Below are 27,004 nucleotides of genomic sequence, written 5' to 3' on the forward strand. Positions count from 1 at the left end.
CAGTTTACTGTCACTTAATCCATGGCATGATAGTGACAAATTAACAACAGTAGCTCTGTATCATGTATTATCGATTCTAGTCGAAATATCTGAACATAAATGTCACTGATAAGAAAACCATAGTGGTTGGTAACAGTCGTCTCAGCTGTCTAAGTATTAGTTTAAAAGTTCATTTGTTTTGTTCGTTCCAGATTTCAACCACAAGCAATGTTAATAAGTTCTAATGATTAACGTAAAATCAAAGAAAGAGAACAGAGGAAAGAATACCTCCATGTATGAGTTTTCTAACGAAGATTCACCATACCACGTAGACTAACTATTGAGTATGTGAAGGTAAAATCTTCTATGATGTTAAGTCGTGCCATGTTTCTCCTACGTGATCGAGGTTTCGCTCCCTCTGCTGGAATATTCTTCAGGATCTTGTGCTGTTCACTGTTAGTTGAATACACTGGTAACCGTGACTGCCACAGTATCCTAAAGAAGATCCCAGCAGCGGAGTCGAAACGTCGTTCTTGTAGAGGAACAGTGACACGGCCTAACATCCTAAAACGTTTTAGCTTCAATGGCAACGATCACGAAAGCTTACAGACTTACGTACATATGTATGTATTTGTTTCCTACCTGTATTTCATTCCTTGCGTCAGGACAGAACTGACATAATTGTAGATTTGTGGAACGCAGGCTAGTGAATCTAGCATGATGTATAGTAAAAACTTATATGGTTTCCGTGCATATACAGTAGGCTACAATAAAAAATAAGTTACAAAAATTCTTGGCTGAATATATCCTCCTTACGGTGTATAAGGGGCTATCGAAACGTTTCTGTTAGAGGGCGCCGCTGCAGCGCATTTGCAACACAGCACGACTTCGATGCGGGTACATACGGTGAACATTAATAAAACTGAAAAATTGTTGATACGGTTTCCTGACTGAATATCGAGGAAAAAAGGTGCTTTGAACATGTACCCGGAAATGCATCGTTGCCATGGTAGGTACCGCTGACTAATGGAAGTTCCTCTGACCATGTGGCGTGTGTTACTTGTGTGTTGCAAGCAGTGCGATTGACACAGCGTACAGAAAGCAGCAGAAAGGTCCGGTAATCATGTCGGGAACAAACCGAGATGGAGCTTGTGTACGACCAAGCAGATGTAGACGGCCGAGAGACTGCATGGCTATACTAAAACATGTACCATCACAGACACCAACCACATCACAATATTTCAAGCCCTTTTTTTGGCGTTTGTGCTATCATGGGTTCTTTCAAACGAATGTGCGGCAGACTGTGCGCACACCAGATTTGGAAGAGTCTGTATGGCACGGATTGGACAAGTCTTGGTGGGTTTCTGAAGGTATTTAGCACCAGATGTCTACGCACAAGTCAAGCAATTTCTATAAATTAGCCATTGGTCTGAGGGAGTTGATCTAGCTTCCGGCTGCGTCCCAGATGTCCTCCGTTGCGCTGTAATCATGCGAATTTTGGTGGCCAACAGATCTACGACATGGACTACATGAAATATATCACTATTTACAAAGCATTATGAGCAGTGAAAATTGGTTTGTGACTGGTCTCAAAAGGGAGATTGCATGTTTGGAAGATAGGGCTGAAGTTGGGAGAAAATGGAGAAGGAATAGTTTGGTAGCCAAATTTATATGGAGAGGGGGTCTGAAAGTGTTGCAGTGAGGAGTGAGTCAGCTGGACCGTGTGATAACGACATCGTCTGGACTCCAGCGCCGCCACCATGGTTGAGGCATCATAGAAGATGGTCCATATTGGTGAGCTGTGTCTGGATATGTCAGTCAACATGACGGGGAGATGCTGCAAGTACTTCTTTAGCCACTGCCAAGGTGGTTATTGGTAGGCGAGACGTGGGAGTGTTAGTCCTGCCACGGGGAAAACTCTGGGATTGTTTTGGCTGCATGCCACAGTTGTTTGCAGAACACTGTTGAAGCAGACCAGAGAGTTGGTTAGTGGCCAGCAACTGAGAAAGAACGTCAAATGGAACGTGTAATGTCGAGAAGATTGCCAGCCTGTGCAGTCAACCCCCAACACGGGATATGGCCAAGCCATAGTGGACATGTTTCTCTTGAAGCATGGGCATGTCATTACACATTAGCCAGATGAGATACCAAACGCCTTCAGATACGGAGAAGTGTGGAGCTATTTTATACAGAAAATTAGCAGTGTCATTCATGGTCTTGAATGTGTTTGGTGGGCAGCTGAGAGGTTGTCTGAGATTATTGTTCAGCACATATTGTGTACATTTAATAGACCAGTGGCTGGTGAATGTGTTTTGAATACGAAATGTTCGTTACAAGTTCCGGTATTGCACAGCATGGGCATGAGTGTGCAAGAGTCTGCCTTTACATTTTGTCTTATCTCCATGCTGAGAGCGTGTTCTACCATTATACAGGAGACAGTTCTTTATTGTCTTTGGAATCACGCTATAGGTCTGTTCACCTACTGTACATAGCTATAAGTTCCCTGAAAAATATGTTTCTGTTGTTGTCGATAGCCTTGTAAACCTGTTGTCTGTAGCAGCAGTAAGTTGTTGGTGGAGCCCCTTGGAAGTAGAGATAGATCTTGTGATTTTATATTGTTATTGTACTTTGTTGTTATGGATGCCCGATTGTAACGTACAACAGCAGGAGAGTGCGAGTATTGTGCTTTTTATTTTGTTGTTCTTGGTTTGCGCCCACTTGTTTGTCACAGGGGCTGGAACACATTTGCTATATAGTACAACAATACACTGGTAGCCAAGATCGCAGGAATTCTTCTTATTCCATGATTACCGGTTTCGGCGAAACTAAAGCTGCCATCATCGGATCTTCGGACATATACAGGTTACAACTTCAAGGCAAACAATGGTGAGCCGGCCACGGTGGCCGAGCGGTTCTAGGCGCTTCAGTTCGGAACCGCGCGACTGATACGATCACAGGTTCGAATCCTGCCTCGGGTATGGATGTGTGTGATGTCCTTAGGTTAGTTAGGTTTAAGTAGTTCTAAATTCTAGGGGACTGATGACCTCCGATGTTAAGTCCCATAGTGCTTAGAGCCATTTGAGCCAAACAATGGTGATATTGTTGCTATATAGGGAGACCAAGAGATGAATACGCTAAGCAGATTCAGAAAGATGTAGGTTGCAATAGGTACTGGGAGATGAAGAAGCTTGCACAGGATAGAGTAGCATGGAGAGCTGCATCAAACCAGTCACAGGACTGAAGACCACAACAACAACAACATATAGGGTGATCAGAAATAGTCTGAAGCGTGGACGGGTGTTACAAGGTAGATTGTGGGAGAGATAATTATTGTTACGAAAAATATCGATGCTTTATGCCGTTTTCGAGATATACAGCATTGAAGATAGGCAACCAGGCCGCTGAACGCGGAAATTCAAGCGGCCCGTCAGATAGAATTAGCGTCAGTTGTTCTCACAGCGCAGAAGACAGTGCACTAGACTGCTTAGCATTTTTCTCGGGTTTGAACCCTACTACTGTTCAATGTCCAATGACCAGTTTTTGTGTCACTCTCGTGCTCGGGCTGTTTGAATGTGCACCCGCAACTGCCTGGTTGGCTAACTTCTGTGCTAATTAACTCCGAAAAGGCTCAAGGTATCGATTTTTTTTTTCGTATCAATGATTTCTCAGCACGATCTACCCTGTCTCACACAAGTTTGTCAGACTGTTTCTGACCACCATGTATATATCGGTTAGGACGATATTTTTTATTATTATAGTGTTATGTGCATTTTTACATAAGGATGTACTCTGAACAGATTATTGTTGATCTATTTTTATTGCCTAACGCTCTATTCATGTCGTGGTGACTGTGTAAAAATACTAATGTTGATAATAAATGCATTTATAAAATAAGCCTCCACCTCTTCAACACCCACTCCTTACCCTAATCCACCTAAACCTGCACTACAACTGGCAGTGGAGCGCGGTTGTACATTGTGCCACCGTGGTGCTCTCACTTGGAGCTTTAGAGGATTTAGATATTGTGTCTTGCCTTCCCTCGTGTTGTTGCAGATATGATCTGTCACGAGATACCATGTGCAAGTTTGCTGCACAAGGGCAAATTAGCCTATGAGTTATTTACGGGAGGGCCCCTGCGAAGACTGTGGGTGTGTTGTCTCAGTAACTTCTGCAGGTCATGGGCGACCAGTTGTCGTTGACAGTCAAAGAAGTGGTCGAACGTGTGTAGCGACATTGAAAACATGAAGTTTGTGCTCAGAGAGATATAACAATATTACACTTTTTCTTGACCGAGACATCTTCCCATGGGAAATTGCATAGATTATAGGCTAGAACTACACATTGTGCAAATAGCGTTAATGACTCGCTGTTTCTATTGAAAGATGGGGGAAGTAGGCAGGCAGCAGCAAGCGTACATTATAGGTCAGTGAGGCGAAGTTGTAATAAGTGACTTATTGCTTGCGTCATCCCTGCAGGGTAATAGGATACATTAGTACATTGATCATTTGGAGTGCTGGGAGGGTGTTTGGTTCCTACCTGATTGGAATTTATTCTTCAGTTAAATAAATAAATATCGTGCGTCTAGGGCCTCCCGTCGGGTAGACTGTTCTCCGGGTGTAAGTCTTTCGATTTGACGCCACTTTGGCGACTTGTGCGTCGATGGGGAGGAAATGATGATTAGGACAACACAACACCCAGTCCCTGATCGGAGAAAATCTCCGACCGAGCCGGGAATCGAACCCGGGCCCACAGGATTGACATTTTGTCGCGCTGACCACTCAGCTACCGGGGGCGGACATATTCTTCAGTTCGGTGCAGCACGGTGGATGTTAGTCAGCTGCAGCAACGGGAAGTAGTAACATCTTCTGGAGGTTAGCTCCATAGCTACAATGGATACGGCGAACCAGCCTGCAGTGTGTCGACAGGGCTCAGATTGGCACGGCAGCCAAGCTGTTCACAATAGTAGGCTGGGACTCAACGTCTTGGAGTGAGCAGTAAATAGTTGCAGGAAGCGAAAACAACAGCGTCTTCCAAAGGCCAGAGCTGTCACCTCAGTGAAAATAGCAGACAAGCCTGTAGACTGTGGCATGGGCTGGAATGGGGCGACGTCAAGTTGTCTGAATAGGTGGGCTCGGCCTGAAAGTATTGAACTGACAAGTCAGTCACGTGCCCGGAGTGGTAACAACGGCCGGCCGGAGTGGCCGAGCGGTTCTAGGCGCTACAGGCTGGAACCGCGCGACCGCTATGGTCACAGGTTCGAATCCTGCCTCGGGCATGGATGTGTGTGATGTCCTTTGGTTAGTTAGGTTTAAGTAGTTCTAAGTTCTAGGGGACTGATGACCTCAGAAGTTAAGTCCCACAGTGCTCAGAGCCATTTGAACCAATTGTGGTAACAAAATCGCCGGCATGCCAGCGTCGCCAACTCATGGAACTGATGGACAGGCGTATGGTGCAGCAGTCAAGGTTATCCAGAGCAGTGAGACTGGATTTGTCGGTCAGTGGGATGGGGAAATGAGCTGACTACAACTTCAGGTTTCACTGGAAGCCGCTGTGACTGGTGGCGCAAGTGCCATCGGTTGGCGCCCGACCTGTTCTGGGGCTCTCTCTGAACTTGTTTTAGGTGCTGTAATGCAGGACACATTTTTGTCGCCACAAGCCACAGTAGCTGAGCACCAAAGAATTAGTTGGTGGCCAGCAACAAATCGTGTTACAACGTGTTACTTCGAGGAGCTGGTCAGACCGTGCAATCAGAGACCAATACAGGACGGGGCAAAGCTATTGTGGACAGGACTTACCTGATAGCTATATCTGTACCCAGTAGCGAGAGAACACAAACAAAAACCGGATACGGAGCACCTGGAGTGTGGTTCAGTAGCTTGCTTATTTTTGGTGAACACCTGAGCAGTCGTCAGGTTGAGATTATCGTGCGACTGGTACTGTGTACAGTGAAGAGAACAAGTGACTGGTGTATGTCTTTTGAGTACAAAATGTTCGTTACAAGTTCCGATATTACGCAGCGCTGGCATGGGTATGCAAGCGTTTGCTTTTTTATTATGATGGGGGCGTATTCCACCATTGTACAAGAGACAGTTCTGTCCTCCCTTTGAAAGCGTGCTGAAGAAGTGTTCAACTTTTGTACTTAGCTAAATCTCATCTAAGTTTGTGTTGCAGTTTTTGTCCATAGCCTTGGTCGCCTTGGTAGCCCTGTTGCATCTGGCAGTACTAACATGCAGACCACACGGCTGTCGGATTATCTTAATTTTTTATATTTATGTTACGTGAAGTTCAGAACTTATACACCAACTACACAAATTCGTTCCATGCAACTTTCAAAAATTATTAACAGAAACGACTCCGCACTTTTCTGAGTGTCTTTAGTACCATAAGGTACGGTTTAATTTTTTAATAGATAGCTTGGCCCTGTGGTACAGTGCTCGTCTGGCTGCCCTGGGTTCAATTCCTGGCTGATTTGCCTAGAACAGCATATGGAAGCATGTGCAACAGAATTAGAATTTCACAAAAAATCCTTCATAATATTAAGTGTATATCGAGCACCTGCAGGTAACTTTAATCTGTTTGTCAACCACCTTGAAGCTGTACTGGCCCATTTAACAACCAAAAACAAAGAAATAGTGGTTGCTGGTGATTTCAATGTAGATTTCCTTAAAGACTCTCCCAATAAGAACTTCTTTGAGTTAGTAACACTATCATTCAACTTAATTCCCACAGTAAAGTTCCCCACTAGAATAGCCACTTGCTCACAAACAGCCATTGATAATATCTTTATAGAAAAGTCCAATGAACAAAATTATATTACAAAACCAATAGTCAATGGCCTCTCAGACCATGACATGCAGTTCCTTCTGTTAAATGTTAATACTGAACAGGATATAAAATCTGTTAAATATGAGCTCAAAAGGGTAATCAGTAAGCCAAAAATTGATTATTTTAGGACACTCCTCAGAGACATTCACTGGACTGATGTTTACAGCGTTCATGGCATGAATGAAAAATATAACATTTTTGCTAATAAAGTGCTTACCTTATTCGAACACTGCTTTCCCCCAAAACTTACCAAGGTTAGAGCAAAGTCTACAAAGAAGCCATGGATTACTCGAGGAATAGGGGTATCTTGTAAAACAAAAAGAAAACTGTATCTGTCACTCCGAAACATTTCCAATGTTGATGCTATAGCACATTATAAGAAATACTGCAAAATATTAAAGACTGTAATACGGATATCAAAGCAAATATATTACAAGGAAAAGATAGTCATATCAGATAACAAAATAAAGACAATATGGGATATAGTGAAGGAGGAGACCGGTAGAACCAGACATGAAGAGGAACAAATAGCATTAAGAGTAAATGATACATTGGTGACAGATGTGTATAGTGTTGCAGAACTTTTTAACAAACATTTTATAACTGTTACTGAAAAGATGGGGTTGTCAGGTTCGGTAGATGCTGCTATGGATTACCTTAGACCAGACATTTCAAGTAACTTCCTTAATATGAATTTGACCCTCACTACCCCAACAGAAATAATGTCCATCATAAAATCTTTAAAATCAAAAACATCTAGTGGGTATGATGAAATATCAACAAAGTTAATTAAAGAATGTGATTCTGAGCTAAGTAATATATTAAGCTATCTGTGTAACCAGTCGTTTATTAGTGGAATATTTCCTGAATGGCTGAAATATGCTGAAGTTAAGCCACTGTTTAAGAAGGGAGATAAAGAAATAGCATCAAATTTCCGTCCAATTTCACTGTTGCCAGCATTCTCAAAAATTTTCGAAAAAGTAATGTACAGTCGTCTTTATAACCATCTTATCTCAAATAACATACTGTCAAAGTCACAATTTGGATTTCTAAAAGGTTCTGATATTGAGAAGGCTATCTACACTTACAGTGAAAATGTGCTTAATTCATTAGACAAAAAATTGCAGGCAACTGGTATATTTTGTGATCTGTCAAAGGCATTTGACTGTGTAAATCACAATATCCTTTTAAGTAAACTAGAATATTATAGTATAACAGGAAATGCTGCAAAATGGTTCAAATCTTATATCTCTGGCAGGAAACAAAGGGTGTTATTAGGAAAGAGACATGTATCAAGCTATCAGGCCTCATCCAACTGGGAACTAATTACATGTGGGGTCCCACAAGGTTCCATTTTGGGGCCCTTACTTTTTCTTGTGTATATCAATGACCTTTCAACAGTAACATTACCAGATGCCAAGTTTGTTTTATTTGCCGATGATACAAACATTGCAATAAATAGCAAGTCAAATGTAGTCTTAGAAAGATCAGCCAATAAAATATTTGTGGACATTAATCACTGGTTCCTAGCCAATTCTTTGTCACTAAGCTTTGAAAAAACACACTACATGCAGTTCAGAACTTGTAAGGGGTGTCCCAAGAGTATATGTCTAACATACGATGACAGGAAGATAGAAGAAGTGGACAGTGTTAAATTCTTGGGATTACAGCTTGATAATAAATTCAACTGGGAGGAGCACACCACAGAACTTCTGAAGCGTCTTAACAAATCTCTGTTTGCAATGCGAATTTTGTCAGACATAGGGGACATAAAAATGAAAAAGCTGGCATACTATGCTTACTTTCATTCCATAATGTCATATGGGATTATTTTTTGGGGTAATTCATCAAGCCAAGCTAAAGTTTTCCAGGCACAAAAACGTGCAGTGAGAGTTATATGTGGTGTGAACTCAAGAACATCCCGCAGAAGCCTGTTTAGGGAACTAGGGATACTAACTACTGCTTCCCAATATATTTATTCCTTAATGAAATTTGTCATTAAAAATATATCACTTTTTCCAACCAACAGCTCAATTCATGGAATCAATACTAGAAATAAGAATAATCTTCACAAGGATTTAAAGTCACTTAGTCTTGTACAAAAAGGTGTGCATTATTCAGGAACACACATTTTCAATAACTTGCCAGCAGCCATAAAAAGCTTAACAACCAATGAAATTCAGTTTAAGAGAAGCCTAAAGGATTTATTGGTGGCCAACTCCTTCTACTCCATTGATGAATTTCTTAGTAAAACCAACTAATTTGTATATAAGTACAACATAACTTCTGCACAATTTCAGTGCAGTAATGTGTTCATTGAAAATGTGTGTGTGTGTCTGTGTGTGTGTTAGTATAATCTAACTTCTGCACCATTTCAGTGCAGTAATGTGTTCATTGTAAATAAGTATTACAGTAGTTGTATTACCTTATAAATAAATAAAAAACTTTTTTATTTTAAATTCAGTGCATTAGTATTTGTAAAATTACTCTTAGTGTTCATTAAAAAATGACGATCATTCCACTTGGGACCTGTGGAGTGGTACATTAGCTTATTTCTTTTAGTTGTAAATATTTGTCATGTATTGTTGTTTTTCTGACATGTTCCACATCCTGGAGGACCTCCTCACTACGGATCAATTGGAATGAAAGTAAATCTAATCTAATCTAATCTTTAAACAGAGGAGCATTTCGTGAAACGAAAATAAATAAAGATGGATTTATAGGTAGCACTTGATGCTTAATCACTAGATCACTAACTGGAGTCTCATTTCAGTCGTTTTCCTCTTTTTTTTACGTTCATTTCTAATAGTTATATCATTTAAACATACAATTTGTCAAAGATATGCTAGTTGCCACATATAGAATTATGATTTTTATAAAACATGTGCGTCTTTTCATATCTAATTACACACTGCATACAAAAATCCAGTTTTCAATGCAAATAGACATTCTTAATTACCAGTCTTTCATAAAAGATCGTTAATAGAGATGGCTTATATCTAAAAAAATGACATGTTAAATTTTTTCACATTCATGTACTTCTCACAGAAATTATTTGTTTAAAAATATACGATAGCCAGGAATCAAGCCCATGGTTTTCAAATGGCAGACAAGCTCCCTACGTCATAGGTACACCGCCTGTCGAAATATCGACCTTACTGTACTGTATTAAGGCTGCTCGGAAAACTTCGAAGTGGATTTTCAAGAGAACTGTTGAGACTTGCAGCGAACTGCTCGACTGTAACGTACAATGGGAAAAAAGTGTTAATATTGTGCTTTCAGTTTTATAGGTCCTTGGCTGGTGCCAACTTGTGTGTAACAGAACAGAATATTGTATTGATTGGGAGTTTTAAAAAAAATTATTATTGTGTTATATCCACTATTTACGTCAACATTGGCCCTGGACAGAATTTTGCTACGCGAAATGAGGTAATGGTTAGCACACTGGACTTGCATTCGCGAGCCGGCCGTAGTGGCCGAGCGGTTGTAGGCGCTACAGTCTGGAACCGCGCGGCCGCTACGGTCGCAGGTTCGAATCTTGCCTCGGGCATGGATGTGTGTGATGTCCTTAGGTTAGTTAGGTTTAAGTAGTTCTAAGTTCTAGGGGACTGATGATTTCAGATGTTGAGTCCCATAGTGCTCAGAGCCATTTGCATTCGCGAGGCCGACAGTTCAAATCCTTGTCCGTCTATCGAGATTAGTTTAATCATAATTTCCCTAAATTTCTCTAGGCACATGCCAAGATGACAAGGCCAATTTTCCTCCACGTCCTTGAAATAATCAGAGCTTTTTCTCCGACTCAAACTACCTCAGATTCGCTTGTTTTATTAGGAGTATCTTTTTTTAACGAGTCTTCAGCTGGTGGTCCAGTGGTTAGCGTTGCTGCTTCTTTATCATTGGGACTTGGGTTCGATTCCTGGCCAGGTTGGAGATTTTATCCTGTTGGGGTCTGAGTGTTGTGTTGTCATCATAATTTCATCATAATCATCGACGGAAACCACAGTCAAAATCAGAAATGTTTTATTTGCAACACTTAGCTACAACGTCCAGCTACTTCTCTACATAGTCGCCGTTCTGACTTAGACATTTGTCGTAGCGTTGTACCAACTTTCCAATACCTTCACCGTAGAAGGCAGCCGTCACTGCTTTCCGCCAATTCTCTACACTGGCCTACAGCTTGTTGTCTGTAACAAAAGTTGTCTTGATAGCCAGCGGCTCATGCGAGCAGAGATGAAACTCAGAGGGAGACAATTATGGGTTGTATTGGTAATCAAACATTTCCAATTGAAAACGATTCACTGCCCCTACAGAATGCGGCTGAGAACTGTATTGCAGAAGAAAACGTACGACAGTTATGTACTGTTGGCTGCATAGTTTCAGGCGAAAATTTCTCCCCAGGGCCTCGTACTTGGCAGACTAATTTCAAGACATTTTTACGCGCTCACTGTGAACTGAGAAATGAGAAAAGCGACGTGATGCTATCTAGGGTCATACTAGAGACACTGCCCAACAAATCTGTGCAAAGATTTATCGGATTTTCACAGTCGTTTCCATATCGCGACCGATCACAACTTACTATCTGACACCCCTCGTACAATACAGTCGTTTCATTTAATTAAAAACATCCACTCTGTTTTCTAAATTTCAATGTGTCTGATATAGTTTTCCTTATTGATAGCTTTTTAAGGATGCTCCAATAAGAATATATAATTTAATTTTTGAGTTACACACATTAATTTCTTGAACAACTGAAATACTTTTACGCTAAACTCATCAGTATACAATTCGTATCCGAGCGTAAAACAGTACCCGACAAATGTCCACCTGAAACCTTATTAAAATCTCTTACGAATTTTTAATAACATTTTGGCATCCTTCTGGATCGATTTCCGCAATGACATGCTCAATATCGCCATTTAACTTGGGGAGGAAGAGGGAGAGGAATCTTATTCGTTTTGTTCGAGTAAACATGTGATTTCACGTAACCCCATAGTAAACTGTCGCAGGGCGTCTTTTCTTGCTGGCTGATTCTGGCCCCATACAGCGAGATGAGGCGACCCTGAAATTTCCCCTGCAGCAATAAGAGCGATTACCCGCGGTAAGACAGAATCTTATTGGATTCACTCGGTTTCGAGGTCCATCCCCTCCTTTTGGGGCTAAGGTAACTTATTTATCAGGGGATACTTACGGTATTCTTGAAAATGTAGGACCCTGTCGCTTTCGCTAGCCAAAAATCCGTACGAAACAGTGGTTCGTTGTGCACGCATCAGCTGATGAAGTGTTATGCGATTATTTTAATCGCCTCTAATTCACCATTTACACTTCTTTCTGTACATTAGGAAATGCGCATCGTAGCTAAGGATGATATTCTTCGCTAAACTGTCATCCACATATTGGCTTGGCAGCACCCAGCCGGTGAATTCAAGCGCCTGCAAATAGCGGGTTGGATGCAATTGTTATTTCAATTGAAACTTGCTAGAGTGTAGATGAAAATATTTTGTCAGATTTTATTGCACGGCGTTTCTCTAAATTTCTTGTAATCGAAGGCGAACTGAGCATAGGGGACTTCGGTCAAACCTGAGGCAATGTTTCCAGCAGACCAGAAGGTGCTGTGTCTCATTGCTGTTTTAACTACAGCAACTGAACCACTTTCTTCAGACTTCTTAATTATCTTTTAAATTGGTAATGAAACTGGTACGTTTCGGCGACCGAAAATAGCGCCCAATTTGGGACGTGTTACTGTATATTTTTTCACTATTTGTAATAATTCTGACTACGACAACGCATTGTTCGACGCAAACCAATTCATTTTCACCAACAGTAATCTCTAAATGAATAATAGCAAGCACTTCCAGCAGATCGGAACGAAAATATTGTGTCATTTAAACTGTGCATCACTATTATTAAGCAGCGAGTGTCTTACGTAATTGAAAAGGAGTACGGCGCACCACTGCTAACTATAAATCTACTGCTGAAAGTTTGAAAAACTTTCGTTAGCTACTTGAAGAAGGAAAGGAAGTGCTAAGTACAAATATATCGCTGAAAGATTGTGAAGTCTTGTTTGACTGATTGAAAAAAGAAAGGTATCAGTCGCGGGCAATATGCGATATTCAGATAGAACACACATGAGTTTGTAATTGCGAATGGCCAATACATACGTAGTGCAAATAAAAAGAAATGCCGCAGCAACGGACTCATCGGTAAAGCGATAAATGTATAATTGAGAGTTGCCCAGAGCTTCGCACGTTGTGCGATAACAACAGCGGATTCGCAGAAACCGACGCTGTCAGAGCGGCTCGCGCAGCTGCCGCATTTGTAACATGCAAATTTAATCCGGTCAGCAGTGTGAGGTTAATGAAAAGGCCGGCGCTAATTAACTGGTATTACAGTCACGAAACTGGGTTCGCGGTACACTTTACTAAATTGTTTTGGTGCGGTCTGTGGAAGGCTGGACTGCACACCTGCGACAGGAATCACAACACCGCCTAATAGATGTGTCAACTCGCGTAATGAGGAATTCCATCGCAAATTGTGAAACGACGTGGTAACACTCTAGTCATCACTTAATTTTGATATAACAGACGGCGAAAAACTAAGAGGAGATTTCTAGGTCCAAATAGTGGGAAAATTATGCCTATGCAATCATGTGTATTGTATCTCATGATCTATGCCCTGCGCAGTGCATTTTTTAAAGTGTTTGGATCTCTACCTGTCGCGAGATGTAGATAGCGCTGCTCCACATCAGTTCCATTACAGCGACCAGTTCTTGCAGTAAAATACGAGGCGAGCTGATAGTGGGCGAAAGGGGTCACCATTGGAGATATTCCAGGGGTGATTTCAGGTTTCAGCATTTGCCCTACAATCAGTTAAAACTTCCCGAAAGTATGGTCGGAACCGAGAGATTGAGCTAATTTTTATTTGTTTGTGGGGCGATATAAAGGCCGATTGCCTGTTTGAGTAACTGTTCATTGGTTTAAGAGAACAAAGTCAATAGACCGAGAGTTTTCAGTAGTTAAACTGTCACCACTTGAAACGACTGCTACATTAAAAAGGTGTTGTTGACTAGAGTCACCATCAGCTATCACAGACTGTAATAGTAATCAGTTCATAGTGAGGAATGTAAGACGATTCAACTTTTGACAGTAATATCTGGGGAGCAGCCATACCATCCAGAACAGCAAAATTATTGAAATTTTTGAAAACATAGCGATCTTAAAATTTGTTAAAATTTAAAACAGTCTTGATCGCAATCTTGTTACACGAGCGTCGAGGGTCGTCGGAACTCATCTAGCAGTGTCCATCCACGGCTCTGGAGTCTGAAGATACTCTTTCATAGAGTCTAAACCGGTCACTCACTCCAATAAAAAAATATTTTAACAAGATTGCGATCAAGACTGTTTTAAATTTTAATCCAGAACAGTGCTTTTCTGTTCTACTCTTCATAGGTGGAATATAGTTCATGATCATTCCCAATGGCGCTGCCGCAGAGACTGGTGGAAGAAACAGGCGGTTTCTGACGGCATAATTCACGAAATGAACAGCTAACCAGAAGAAAAGTCCAGAGCGGAGTAATATGCGCAAGTAAACAGTGGAGTGATCCGACCCTGGAAAAGTAAACACACGCTAGATATAACACTCAGATGTCAATGGAAGAGGAGATGGACACAGACAGGAGGAGAGGGAGATGGACGGAGAGAGGAGGGTAGTTGAGATGGACCAAGAGAGGGGTGAGGAGGCAATGGAGACACGGAGGAGGGGACGAGATGAAGAGAGGAGGAGGAGGCGATAGACACACACACAGAGAGAGAGAGAGAGAGAGACAGAGGCAAACACAGAGAGAGAGAGGCAGAGAGAGAGAGAGAGAGAGAGAGAGAGAGAGGAGATAGAGAGAGGGGGAAGAAACGGTCAAATTGAAACAGAAGAACAACGACGGAGGGGAGATGGACGGGAATAGGAGAAGGACGGAATTGATAAGACTGGATACAAACGTACCCTGACAATGCCAGGTACTCAGCTAGCAGTAATCTTTACGTGTACTTCCACTCGCCACAAGTCGCAAGGCTCAGAGCGTGTGGAAACAGCCAATAGTCACTTTCCTTTCAGTATTCTCGGCGGTTTTATGTGGCCCGTCATGGATTCCTCTCCTGTGAAACGTACCCTTTCGAAAATTATAAATTACTGTGCTGGTGAACCTCTTACGTTATTTGATTTTCAAACAGCTGAGCAAAACTGAACGTACTCAGACATTTCTCTCTTTACTTATTCTGATCATCAACAAACTGACACACAATATTTTTAGCGCAACGCAATCTGACTTTCAATAATCCCTACAATAGAATGACCCTGACTAACAATAACCTATACCTTTCATGAATCACTTACCTCACAAAAATCTTCATTACTCGAACTACTGCAATACAGCAAGCGCCAATATTGCCAGCTAAATAAAAGATTGTAACTACGGAAGGCACTAACCGCTGATAGGCATAGTCAGTAAATGAAAGATTTTGTTAGAGAACAAATAATGTATTTACCTTAATAATGTTCAAAAGTCATAATATATACACTCCTGGAAATGGAAAAAAGAACACATTGACACCGGTGTGTCAGACCCACCATACTTGCTCCGGACACTGCGAGAGGGCTGTACAAGCAATGATCACACGCACGGCACAGCGGACACACCAGGAACCGCGGTGTTGGCCGTCGAATGGCGCTAGCTGCGCAGCATTTGTGCACCGCCGCCGTCAGTGTCAGCCAGTTTTCCGTGGCATACGGAGCTCCATCGCAGTCTTTAACACTGGTAGCATGCCGCGACAGCGTGGACGTGAACCGTATGTGCAGTTGACGGACTTTGAGCGAGGGCGTATAGTGGGCATGCGGGAGGCCGGGTGGACGTACCGCCGAATTGGTCAACACGTGGGGCGTGAGGTCTCCACAGTACATCGATGTTGTCGCCAGTGGTCGGCGGAAGGTGCACGTGCCCGTCGACCTGGGACCGGACCGCAGCGACGCACGGATGCACGCCAAGACCGTAGGATCCTACGCACTGCCGTAGGGGACCGCACCGCCACTTCCCAGCAAATTAGGGACACTGTTGCTCCTGGGGTATCGGCGAGGACCATTCGCAACCGTCTCCATGAAGCTGGGCTACGGTCCCGCACACCGTTAGGCCGTCTTCCGCTCACGCCCCAACATCGTGCAGCCCGCCTCCAGTGGTGTCGCGACAGGCGTGAATGGAGGGACGAATGGAGACGTGTCGTCTTCAGCGATGAGAGTCGCCTCTGCCTTGGTGCCAATGATGGTCGTATGCGTGTTTGGCGCCGTGCAGGTGAGCGCCACAATCAGGACTGCATCGACCGAGGCACACGGGGCCAACACCCGGCATCATGGTGTGGGGAGCGATCTCCTACACTGGCCGTACACCACTGGTGATCGTCGAGGGGACACTGAATAGTGCACGGTACATCTAAACCGTCATCGAACCCATCGTTCGACCATTCCTAGACCGGCAAGGGAACTTGCTGTTCCAACAGGACAATGCACGTCCGCATGTATCCCGTGCCACCCAACGTGCTATAGAAGATGTAAGTCAACTACCCTGGCCAGCAAGATCTCCGGATCTGTCCCCCATTGAGCATGTTTGGGACTGGATGAAGCGTCGTCTCACGCGGTCTGCACGTCCAGCACGAACGCTGGTCCAACTGAGGCGCCAGGTGGAAATGGCATGGCAAGCCGTTCCACAGGACTACATCCAGCATCTCTACGATCGTCTCCATGGGAGAACAGCAGCCTGCATTGCTGCGAAAGGCGGATATACACTGTACTAGTGCCAACATTGTGCATGCTCTGTTGCCTGTGTCTATGTGCCTGTGGTTCTGTCAGTGTGATCATGTGATGTATCTGACCCCAGGAATGTGTCAATAAAGTTTCCCCTTCCTGGGACAATGAATTCACGGTGTTCTTGTTTCAATTTCCAGCACGAACGCTGGTCCAACTGAGGCGCCAGGTGGAAATGGCATGGCAAGCCGTTCCACAGGACTACATAAATTTCCTTTTTATGGCGGAAACACGTCCAGATCGTCCGCTCTCAAAATTCTGCCATCTCTCTCCCCACATCCATCACTGCCGGCGGCTCACCTCCAACTGCGCAACGCTACGCGCTGTTCACATCCAACTGCCCAACACTACAATAATGAATATTCCAAAAATGCCAAACAGCCACAGACTGCACACAGCACAGTCAGTGATTTTCATACAGAGCTCTACTTGGCGTTACCACATGAAAACCTAAACAGCCTACTTACGCCTGTACCAACCTTTTCATCTCAGAATAGCAATTACATTCAATGTCCTCAATTATTTGTTCGATGTTCTCAGATCTATGTCTTCCTCTACAGTTTTTACCCTCTAATAGCTCCCCCTAGCATCATGGTAGTTACTCTCTGATGTCTTGACCGATATCGTATCATCCTGTCCATTCTTCTCGTCATTGTTTCCCATATATTCCTTTCTTCGCCAATTCTGCGGATAACCTCCTCATTCCTTGTGTTATCAGTCCATCTAATTTTCCACATTCTTCTGTAGCTAAAGATCTCAAATGCTTGGATTGACTTCTGTGCCCATTTTCCTATAATCCACGTTTCACTGCCATACATTCTCAGAAACTTCTCCCACAAATTAAAGCATATGTTTGATATTAGAGGACTTCTCTTGGTCAGCAACGCCCTCTTCCGCTGATGTACTCTGTTTTTTATGTCCTCATTGCTTCGTCGATCATGAATTATTTTGCTTCCGAGGTAGCAGAATTCTTTAACTTTATCTACCTCGTGATCACCAATTCTGGCGTTAAAGTTTCTTGCGATTCTCATTTCGTATACTTCTCATAACTTTTGTCTTTTCTCGTTTTATTCTCAGTTCATACTCTAGAGTCATTAGACTATTTACTCCACTCAACGAATCCTCTAATTCGTCTTCCCTTTCGGTCAGACAACAACGTCATCGGAGAATCTTATCATTAATACCTTTTCACTTTGAACCACTCTTGAACCTTTCTCTTATTTCCGTCGTTCCTTCTTCGCCGTGAAGATTGAACAGTACAGGTGAAAGATTTTCTACCCTCTCTTACACTCTTTTTAATCCGAGCACTTATTTCTTATTATTGCACTCCCACTGTTCTGTCTTGTTTCTTGTACATATCGCGTATTACCAATCTTTCTCTGTAGTTTACCTCTATTCTTCTCTGAATTTTCAACATCTTGCATCATTTTACGCTTTTTCAAGGTCTACTGAGTCTGTGAATGTGTCTTGATTTTTCCTAGTTTTGCTTCCATTATCACCCGCGAGGTCAGACCTGCCTTTACCTATCCTTTAAGCCAAACTGATCGACGTCTAACATATCCTCAAATTTCTTTTCCATTTTTCTGTATACAATTCTTGTCAGCAACTTACATGATTGAGATGGTAAGCTCATTGTACGTGATTGCTGTACTTGTCGGCTCCTTTAATCTTCAGATTGCGTAAGATCGCTAGTGTCATCGTTTTCTTGCCACTTCCCCCAATTACTTTAGACATTCAGATCGAATGTAATCTGTGTCTTATTTGACATCAAGAACATGAAAAAAGATCGACACTCTAAGCATGATGAAATATGGCCTGGACTGTTGAATTTTGCTATACCTTGGTACACATCTATGATGGGGTGCAAACATCAAAACCGGTTTACGATGTTTAATACAGATGACAACAAGCATTGTTCAGGCTGGTAGTGCAAGTATTCTCATGTGGATGATGTTTACGAATAATATTTACTTTGTACAATGTGTTGGGAAATTCCCGTTACAAACTTCTAGGACCTGTAGAGGTACGTGAGTACATAACATTCTGAATAAGAACCCATGTCCGGAAATGTACCGTTTCCGTGCTACAGCCGTTTGAAAACATGTTAGATAGACAGGCTTGCAACAGGATAGTCAATGTGGGTGGTGCTTACGTCGCACTGGCTGATGTCATTTGGTGTCTATCGTTCCTGTCTGATCTGCTTCGAGCTTCATTCGCGTGTGTCTGAGTATTAGAGCAAGAAGATTGATTACACATTTGCAGAATACACCGACATGATTCTTCTGTATGGCGAAGCTCATGTTAATGTAAGAGCTGAAACTTCCTGGCAGATTAAAACTGAGTGCCGGACCGAGACTCGAAGTCGGGACTTTTGCCTCTCACGAGCAAGTGCTCTACCATCTGAGCTACCCAAGCACGACTCTCGACCCGTCCTCACAGCTTCAATTCTGCCAGTGCCTCGTCTCCTTCTTTCCAAACTTCACAGAAGTTCTTCTGCGAACTTTGCATTCTGGAAACATCCCCCAGGGTGTGGCTAAGCCATGTCTCCACAATATCCTTTCTTCCAGGAGTGCTAGTTCTGCATTTGCGATATTCGTTCTATACTTACAGAATTAATTTTTCACTCTGCATGATACTGTAAAATGAGAAATTCTATTACCGACAGCGATATTCCGGATTGATTCCCGAATCAATTTCGCAAATTTGTTACGTGAATTCCTCCCTACCACTACACATGTCACATTTGCTAAACGTTCTCGGGCATGGGTAGTTCGGTTGGTGAAATTACCATCTGGCAATGGCAAGGTTCCGTTTCGAGTCCCGGAAAGCACATAGGTTTAATTTGTTAGAAGGTTTCGCGTTCCAAGGTGATATTAATTGTGTTGTAATAAATTTACATAGACATTATTTGCTCTTCAAGCACACTGAATTAATGATTAAGAAAGCACCTGCGCCCACGAGGAGTGGGTTGAAATTTCAATACGGTCATCTAGAATCGTGTTTTTCTTTGTTCCTCGAAATCAGTGAAGGCCAATGCCGGGATGCTTCCGTTGAAAAGACACGATCGATTTCCGTTTCCAACCTCGCCTAATCCGATCTTAAGCACAATGTGATGGCTTCATCATCTACAGGACATTAACGTGTAATTTTATTAATTTGTTTTCTAGTCTCAAACATGACTGGACTGTGTTTTCCCGTTTTATTGATAGCATGTTGCGTGTTGTGCACGTTGACTAAGATTTCAGACATTCAGCAGATAACTTTATGACTGATCTCAAGGTTCTAGATTGCGCTTTGAATTCACCCGGTTGATCGGTATCCACCCAGTATGATAGAATGATTAATGTGGTGTCACTCTTTTCTATGGCCCTTTCCGCATTTTTCGTATGAAAATATTTGGCCTTGACTTGCAGTAAATTGGCACAAATCGTATTTATAATACCGTACGAAACTAAGGTTGGAAGGAGCTAAGTACTTGCCTTGTTGAGTTCTGCGTTATCGGCCAGCTCTTCTGCGTCGTCCTCTTCTGGAGTTCCGTCGTTTGGAAACTCAGGTTCTCCATCAGAGTTCATGTCGTCCCTTTCTCCGTCATAGTCGTCATCATCCTCTCCTTCTTCGTCATCCTCTGGATTTTCGCTGGCAGCTGTGTCCTCATCAGCCTCCTCGTCATTATCACCGACTTCGTCGCTATCGGTTTCCTGGAATTCCTGGCTATCATACGCTACCTCATAGCTCCTGTCAGTACCATCCAGTTCGGTGCTCTTCTGCGACGGCTCACTTCCTGGACCTGAAATGTCTTCGGCTTTGGGACGGGACAACAACGCGCGCTTTTGTTTGTCGGCTGTAGAGTTGGTTGTGTTGTATCTGGCGTTACCATCTTGTCGTCGCTGGGTTTTGCACTTGTCGTCGCGTTCAAAACATTCCTAAAACATTGCACCAACGGAGCTAACAAATCAGGGAAACTTTTAAATTTATTTGATACCAAGAATAAAACTGTTAACAACCATCAAATTTACCTGTTGAATCGTCACCTTTGCAAGTCCACCAGAATACTCTCCGCCATTCATGGCTTCTGATTCCACTCGGTTTCTTGCTTTTGCTGTGCCTAGATAGGTTTCGCCTTTTATCGCTGTCATATTAGTAGCCATCAGACTGGAATTTCCAATGGGGAGATTTACTGGAGGCGGCGTCAGTTGATCGTCAATACCAGTCTTTGTAATTTTGCTGGCTTTCCGAACACCTGCCGTATTGGAGCCAACTTCAGAGCCCGTTACGTCTTTATTTGTTCCCCAAGTAGTTGCAGTATGTGGCTCTGGAAGAGAAAGGAAGCTGAAGTTGAAGAGTACAGAGATTGAAAGGTTTATACATTAAATGAAATAGTAGTAAATAACAGTTTGGTATATTATCATTTGGTGCACTTTTGAATGCAAATACAATGAAAGTTATCTATTTATTCATCGTGGAGTCAGCAGCTTAGATAGCGGAAGTACTGCATAGAGATTTCTATTTGATAGATTGTTAAGGTGACAGTATAAAGAGAGAGGTAACTCATTTGGAGTTTGTTAGCTGGAAGCGCGAGTTCAGTAATTATTGCCGTACAAAGATTTTATTGTGTCTAACAAATCTACGTGCTGGTAATTAGGGAGAGGCATTTATCATGTGTTCGGTATTCTAATTAGGTGTTCCGCATTCATATTAGTTAAATAATGATGGATTAGGAATTCAAGGAAACTTAAATAAAACAAGAGTAGGAAAGCAAATTGCTGCAGAGTGATTTATTTCAGATCATAATTTCCAGTGCAGCCAGAGCGGAGTCGAATGGCTCTGAGCACTATGGGACTTAACATCTATGGTCATCAGTCCCCTAGAACTTAGAACTACTTAAACCTAACTAACCTAAGGACATCACACAACACCCAGCCATCACGAGGCAGAGAAAATCCCTGACCCCGCCGGGAATCGAACCCGGGAACCCGGGCGTGGGAAGCGAGAACGCTACCGCACGACCACGAGATGCGGGCAGCGGAGTCGAGTTATTCGTTGCAAGGTAAGAATATGTTGTAGGGCTTCGATAAAATTTTTGAGAGTATTAAGAACAGCTTCCAATTACTGAAGTTTCACGTAAAGCCAACAAATGTGTGTTTAGTAATAGGACACATTCATATTACCTAACAGTTAGTTATTCTGAGAATTCTCGTGAATCGTTCTTTGATGCAATCTCCTTTACAGACAGTGAGATGCATTTCAGATTAATTAAAATCACATTTCTAAAAATTAATTTGGGCAGGTAAGATCATCTTCAGAAATAGGGTAGTTACGCAAATTCTCGATCTCAATCTCTAATCGGAATTAATAAGTCAGACAGTTTTTAGATTGTTAGCGAGAAACTTGTTAAACACAGTTTCACCATACACTCCCAACTATAGAAATAACTTTCAAGGAGCTTAATTACAATATAAAATATGTACTTTAGAAAAGATACGTCTGATATGCTCAAAGTCCCAACTATAACAGTTTCTACTCGTTGTTTGTGAGTGACGTTTAATTATTAGTTCCCTCATGTCAATTGAAGCTTAAAAATGCTTTTCTTCGTTGTTCCGATATCGTATTTCCTATAGCTTCTAGGTAATTTTCTTCGTTCCAAATCGTTTCGAACTAAGAAACATAAAAATCTAAAGACCAATATATATCAGTCAATAGAATGAATCACAGTTAGAGCAATTACAAAAAATGTTCACTGAGTGAAATAGTGTTTGTGGATGACCGTTGGAATACATACGAAACCCAAGCCATACAATGGAAAAAAAAGTTGATCAGCTTAATAAACAAAGAAATGTAATTGTATACAATATAAACAACCATATATTAATAAGAAACGTAGATAAGCATTATGTCATTTAAGACATTGGCTGTGCAGTGTACGAGAAAAAACTTAAATTTATGGTGTACTTCAGGACAGAAATTTTTTAGTTCAGCTTCTGGGCGCAACAGTAATAAGTGATGACTGTGGCAACAGTTGTGAACATAATAGAAATTTTGGCAAATAGAAACTATGAAGTCATCCAGAGGTGATTGAATACACATGTTCGATTGTAGGATAAGAAGTTTAGCACAAATTATGAAAATCACAAGCAGTATATACTAAGTTTACACAACCTTCGACTATGTTTTCCGCGGTGATGTTCGACCAGTAATGTAAGGAAACCTTCCTTACATTAGAAATAGGGGCTGTATAATAACTGTTTTAACTGCAGTTACGTGATACAAAATTACTGCACCATTATCTTAAAACAAAAAGTTACATAACATAATGAAAAATTTTCCTACTGAGATCCACATAAACTGCTGATGACAGTTAACAAATACTGTACCATTGGTAGTCACATTTTAATTTATTTGTTTGGGTAGCTCAGTTGGCAGAGCACTTGCCCGCGAAAAGCAAAGCTGCCGAGTTCGAGTCTCGGTCCGGCACACAGTTTTAATCTGCCAGGAAGTTTCATATCAGCGCGCACTCCGCTGCAGAGTGAAAATCTCGTTCTTCAAGTCTATATTGTTAACAGGAAGAAATTGTAATACCCTCATGTACCGAATAACAAAACAATATCTACCCTTATAACGACAAGAGTATGCATAAATGAGATAAAGTGAACGCAGTTTGGAGGAGGTCTATGCACGTGGCTAATGGCATTGGGAAACCCCAATTGACATTAACAAAAGAAGGCCCAGCTGCAGTGCAGAAAGAAATTAGATTAGAACAATATAATACCTTTTAAATAAACACAGCCGAGATGGTGGCAAGTGGCTAGACAGCATTAACAAGGCTAGCGGCGAGCCGGCAAGAAAAATAAAAATTCACCTATAACAAGGAAGCGGTTGGTTGAAGCCATACTGTGTGACGTAGAAGAGACACAGAGGGAAGAGTCACGTCACATAAAAGCATTTTTGAGAACTAAATTAACAGAGCTCTCTCGTCTCGCAGCCTATGTGTGGAAAAATAGTGAAGACGTCTGCAAAGTGAAGGCGGCGTGCTTCACGTATCGTGGCAACAGATGTAAAGCGGTAGTTCATATTCCTCTTGGAATTTTTGCGGGCAGAGCACTGTGCACATCGCTCCATCCCCTAGCGAGTGTGCAATAGCCATTATTTCGACTAGGGAGTACATGAGAGTTTGGTTAGTTTAAAAGATAAAATTTCATTCTGTACCAACTTAGTCCATTGAACAGCTACAACAACGTAGATGTAAATTTCTCTGATGAAGATTTAATTGTTTTCGGATGTGCCCCAGAGAAGTATATCGCTATTCATATTGTGTATTAATGACATCGCAGAAAATATCAATAGTAAACTCAGGCTTTTTGTAGGTGATGCAGTGATCTATAATGAAGTACTATCTCAAAGAAGCTGCATAAATATTCAGCAGATCTTGATAAGATTTCAACTCTGTGAAGAGACTGGCAACTTACTCTATATGTTCAAAAATGTAAACTTCTGCAGTTCACAAAACGAAAAACCGAAGTGTCCTATGACTGTAATATCAGTGAGCCACTGCTGCAATTGGGCAGCTCATAGGAATACCTGGGTGTAACACTTTGTAGGGATATGAAATGGAATTATCACATAAGTTCAGTCGTGGGTACAGCAGGTGGCAGACTTCGGCTTAATGGTAGAATACTAGGGAAGTGTAGTTAATGTACAAGGTGGATTCCTTACAATGCACTCGTGCGACCGGTTCTAGAATATTGCTCAAGTGTGTGGGGCCCATACCGAATGGGGCTAATAGGGGATATTGAACGTATACAGAGAAGGGCAGCACGAATGGCCACAGGTTTGTTTAATCCATGGTAGAATATGACAGAGGTACTGGAGGAACTGAACTGGCAGACTCTTGAAGATAGACGTAAACTATCCTGAGAAAGACTACTAACACAGTTTCAAGAACCGACTTTGAATGATTACTCTAAGAATATACTACAGCCCCCTAAGTATCTCTCAAGTAGGGATCGTGAGGATAAGATCAGAATAATTAGTGCACGCACAGAGGTATTCAAACAATCATTCTTCCCGCGCTCCATGAATGGAACAGGAAGAAACCGTAATAACTGGTAGAATGGGACGTATCCTGTGCCATGTACCTCACGATGGTTTGCAGAGTATAGTTGTAGTTGCAGATGTAGACATAGATGTAGAAAGACGTTTGAATTGTTTCCTCTATGGAGCAGATACAAAGTAACTGTTGTGATGACTGAAACACTGGAGAACATGAATATATTCACAGATTATAACATTCCACCGAATCGTGTCTAAAACTCTCTTGACTAGCTTATTCCCAATACCCCACTCTTCAAGTATGTAAGAGTAAATCGTTTTGCGTGATTAGATACGTTGGATGTCGTCCGCGCCATTCCATTTCAGCCAGAACGACCAAACTGATCTTAGGATCATGCTAGTGACGTTCCAAATCACTTGCGAAGTGATGTTTTATCGTAAACTGTAGTGCTTACTGGAATGAAACCAATGTGGAAATATTACAATCCGGAAGTATTGGACACCAATTATTCTATATGATCGAGGAATATTTGATTCGTGCTGCTTCTCTACCACGAAGCTAATGGAATGCCAGTGTTTTACTTCGAAACTTGACTGAGGAGATGGATTGGGAAAGTAGAAACCAAGTAGGTGCCTTTCCGCTTGATAATCGCGGGTATTTAGAGATCAGAATTATTCATGTTGTAAGACATGACGGACTCATGCTCGAGAATGCCTTTCTTGTTGAGTAAGGTGATGTAAATGGAATCTTCATTGGCAGTTTACTTAACAGGGAAGATTATGGAAGTAGTTTCCTAAATCTTTGTACTTCGATAAACTTATTGTTCGCCGAACATAACGTCGGAATTTTGATTGTTGCTCGCAATGCGTACGGTCTCATGCATTTTGATAACATGTTTTATTCCACTGACGCGCATTCATATTGACGAAAGGGTAGAAGCGGAGCACATAATGAATAAGCCTGTGTTATGGAATGCGATACAACGGACGAATTCCTTCGTATTATCCCCCGAACTGTGCATTCCAATGACGGCAAACAATTTTCAATTAATGCTATCAATTTTTCCGTCAGAGGAAGATACGTACCAGTGCAGCAATATTTACAGGCATATCAATCGATACAAGCAGATAAAGAAGTCCCTGCCGAAAATGACACAGAATCACAGCCAGTAAATGCATCGCAATTCGTTCCCGTGCAAACAACTGTAATGGGACCAATTGGTCACGAGCTACTAGATGTTAATGTGGCTTCGAGTAAAGTAGACACACAAATGAAATTGTTCGCAAAACTAAGGACGATGTTGTAAATGTGAACAGACAGTTGCAAGCAAAGGAATCATGGATCCATCTCTTTCCACGCGGCACCAATGGCTTGAATGAAGAGTTCCCGCAAAAAATTATGCCATTGGATTATTTCCAACAGTGAATTCTAGGCTCCAATCCTCATTTTCAAGGAACAAACTATTTCCTTTATGCATTCTGAATGTTTGAATGACTTAGAGTGTAGTCGATGATCAGTGCATGCTGCAGAGCTATATGAGGACAATAACATCATTTCGATGACAAGCATTTACATTTAAAGAATATCAGAGGATCTGGATCATTTTGACGAACAGCTCACAACTAATTAATTATATTTATTTGTTGTATCGATCCTCCAACTTGAATTATTATTTTGAGGTGTAGTAAGTGGATTTTTTTTTTTTTTAGCAGACCTGATGAAGTTCCTAGCAAATTACCTCTTGATGAAGTCCAGCGTTTCGTTGAATGATACCCGTTGAGTTGAACAGACATTTTTCTCGCTATGTCGATGCTTTCATGAAGCACATCAAATACAATAAAAATATTTTTTTGAAACGTAATCGATTTCTGGACACGAATTGAGCTTCACAATCGTGGAAGCCCACATGTACACTTGTAGTACGGATTGAAAACCTTGCATTTTGGGGTATATCGTGTAAGTCATTTCGTACCACTATCCAAGAGAAGAAGAAGAAGAAGAAGATCTAGACTTAACATCACTTGTTTAACGCAACCAAACTCATCGCCACTCTCATATATGCCACAAAAACAAATCTGATACACGTCGATTTGCATTTCCTCACGAGGCAAGCCAAAAAACTTGTATTGTTCCACGGAGTTCAGTAAAGTTCATTCAAAGTGGAGGACGAGTCTGTACTTAAAAACAAAGAACAAATTAAAAATGGATCACTAATGACAATAATCAGCGCTTTCTAGAATTGTGAATTGCCAATATGGGCACACAACCTTGTGGATAAAATAAAGCTATTGCTCACTACGCCGCCAAGAACAT

The 27,004-nt window shown here is 41.8% G+C and overlaps 1 protein-coding gene across 1 annotated transcript in view; it reads right to left on the reverse strand.

Annotated features, from left to right (window-relative positions):
* LOC126260320 (uncharacterized) overlaps window positions 1-27,004 on the reverse strand; it is a 392,453-nt gene that overhangs the window by 38,276 nt on the left and 327,173 nt on the right. The window contains exons 4-5 of the mRNA XM_049957644.1: window positions 20,661-20,956; window positions 20,124-20,567 (exon numbers count right to left, since the gene is read on the reverse strand). Of these exons, the coding sequence (XP_049813601.1) occupies window positions 20,124-20,567; window positions 20,661-20,956 (740 nt within the window). The remainder of the gene's footprint in view (window positions 1-20,123; window positions 20,568-20,660; window positions 20,957-27,004) is intronic.

The sequence above is a fragment of the Schistocerca nitens genome, chromosome 5 (genome assembly GCF_023898315.1).
Source record: "Schistocerca nitens isolate TAMUIC-IGC-003100 chromosome 5, iqSchNite1.1, whole genome shotgun sequence".
Classification (NCBI taxonomy): domain Eukaryota; kingdom Metazoa; phylum Arthropoda; class Insecta; order Orthoptera; family Acrididae; genus Schistocerca; species Schistocerca nitens.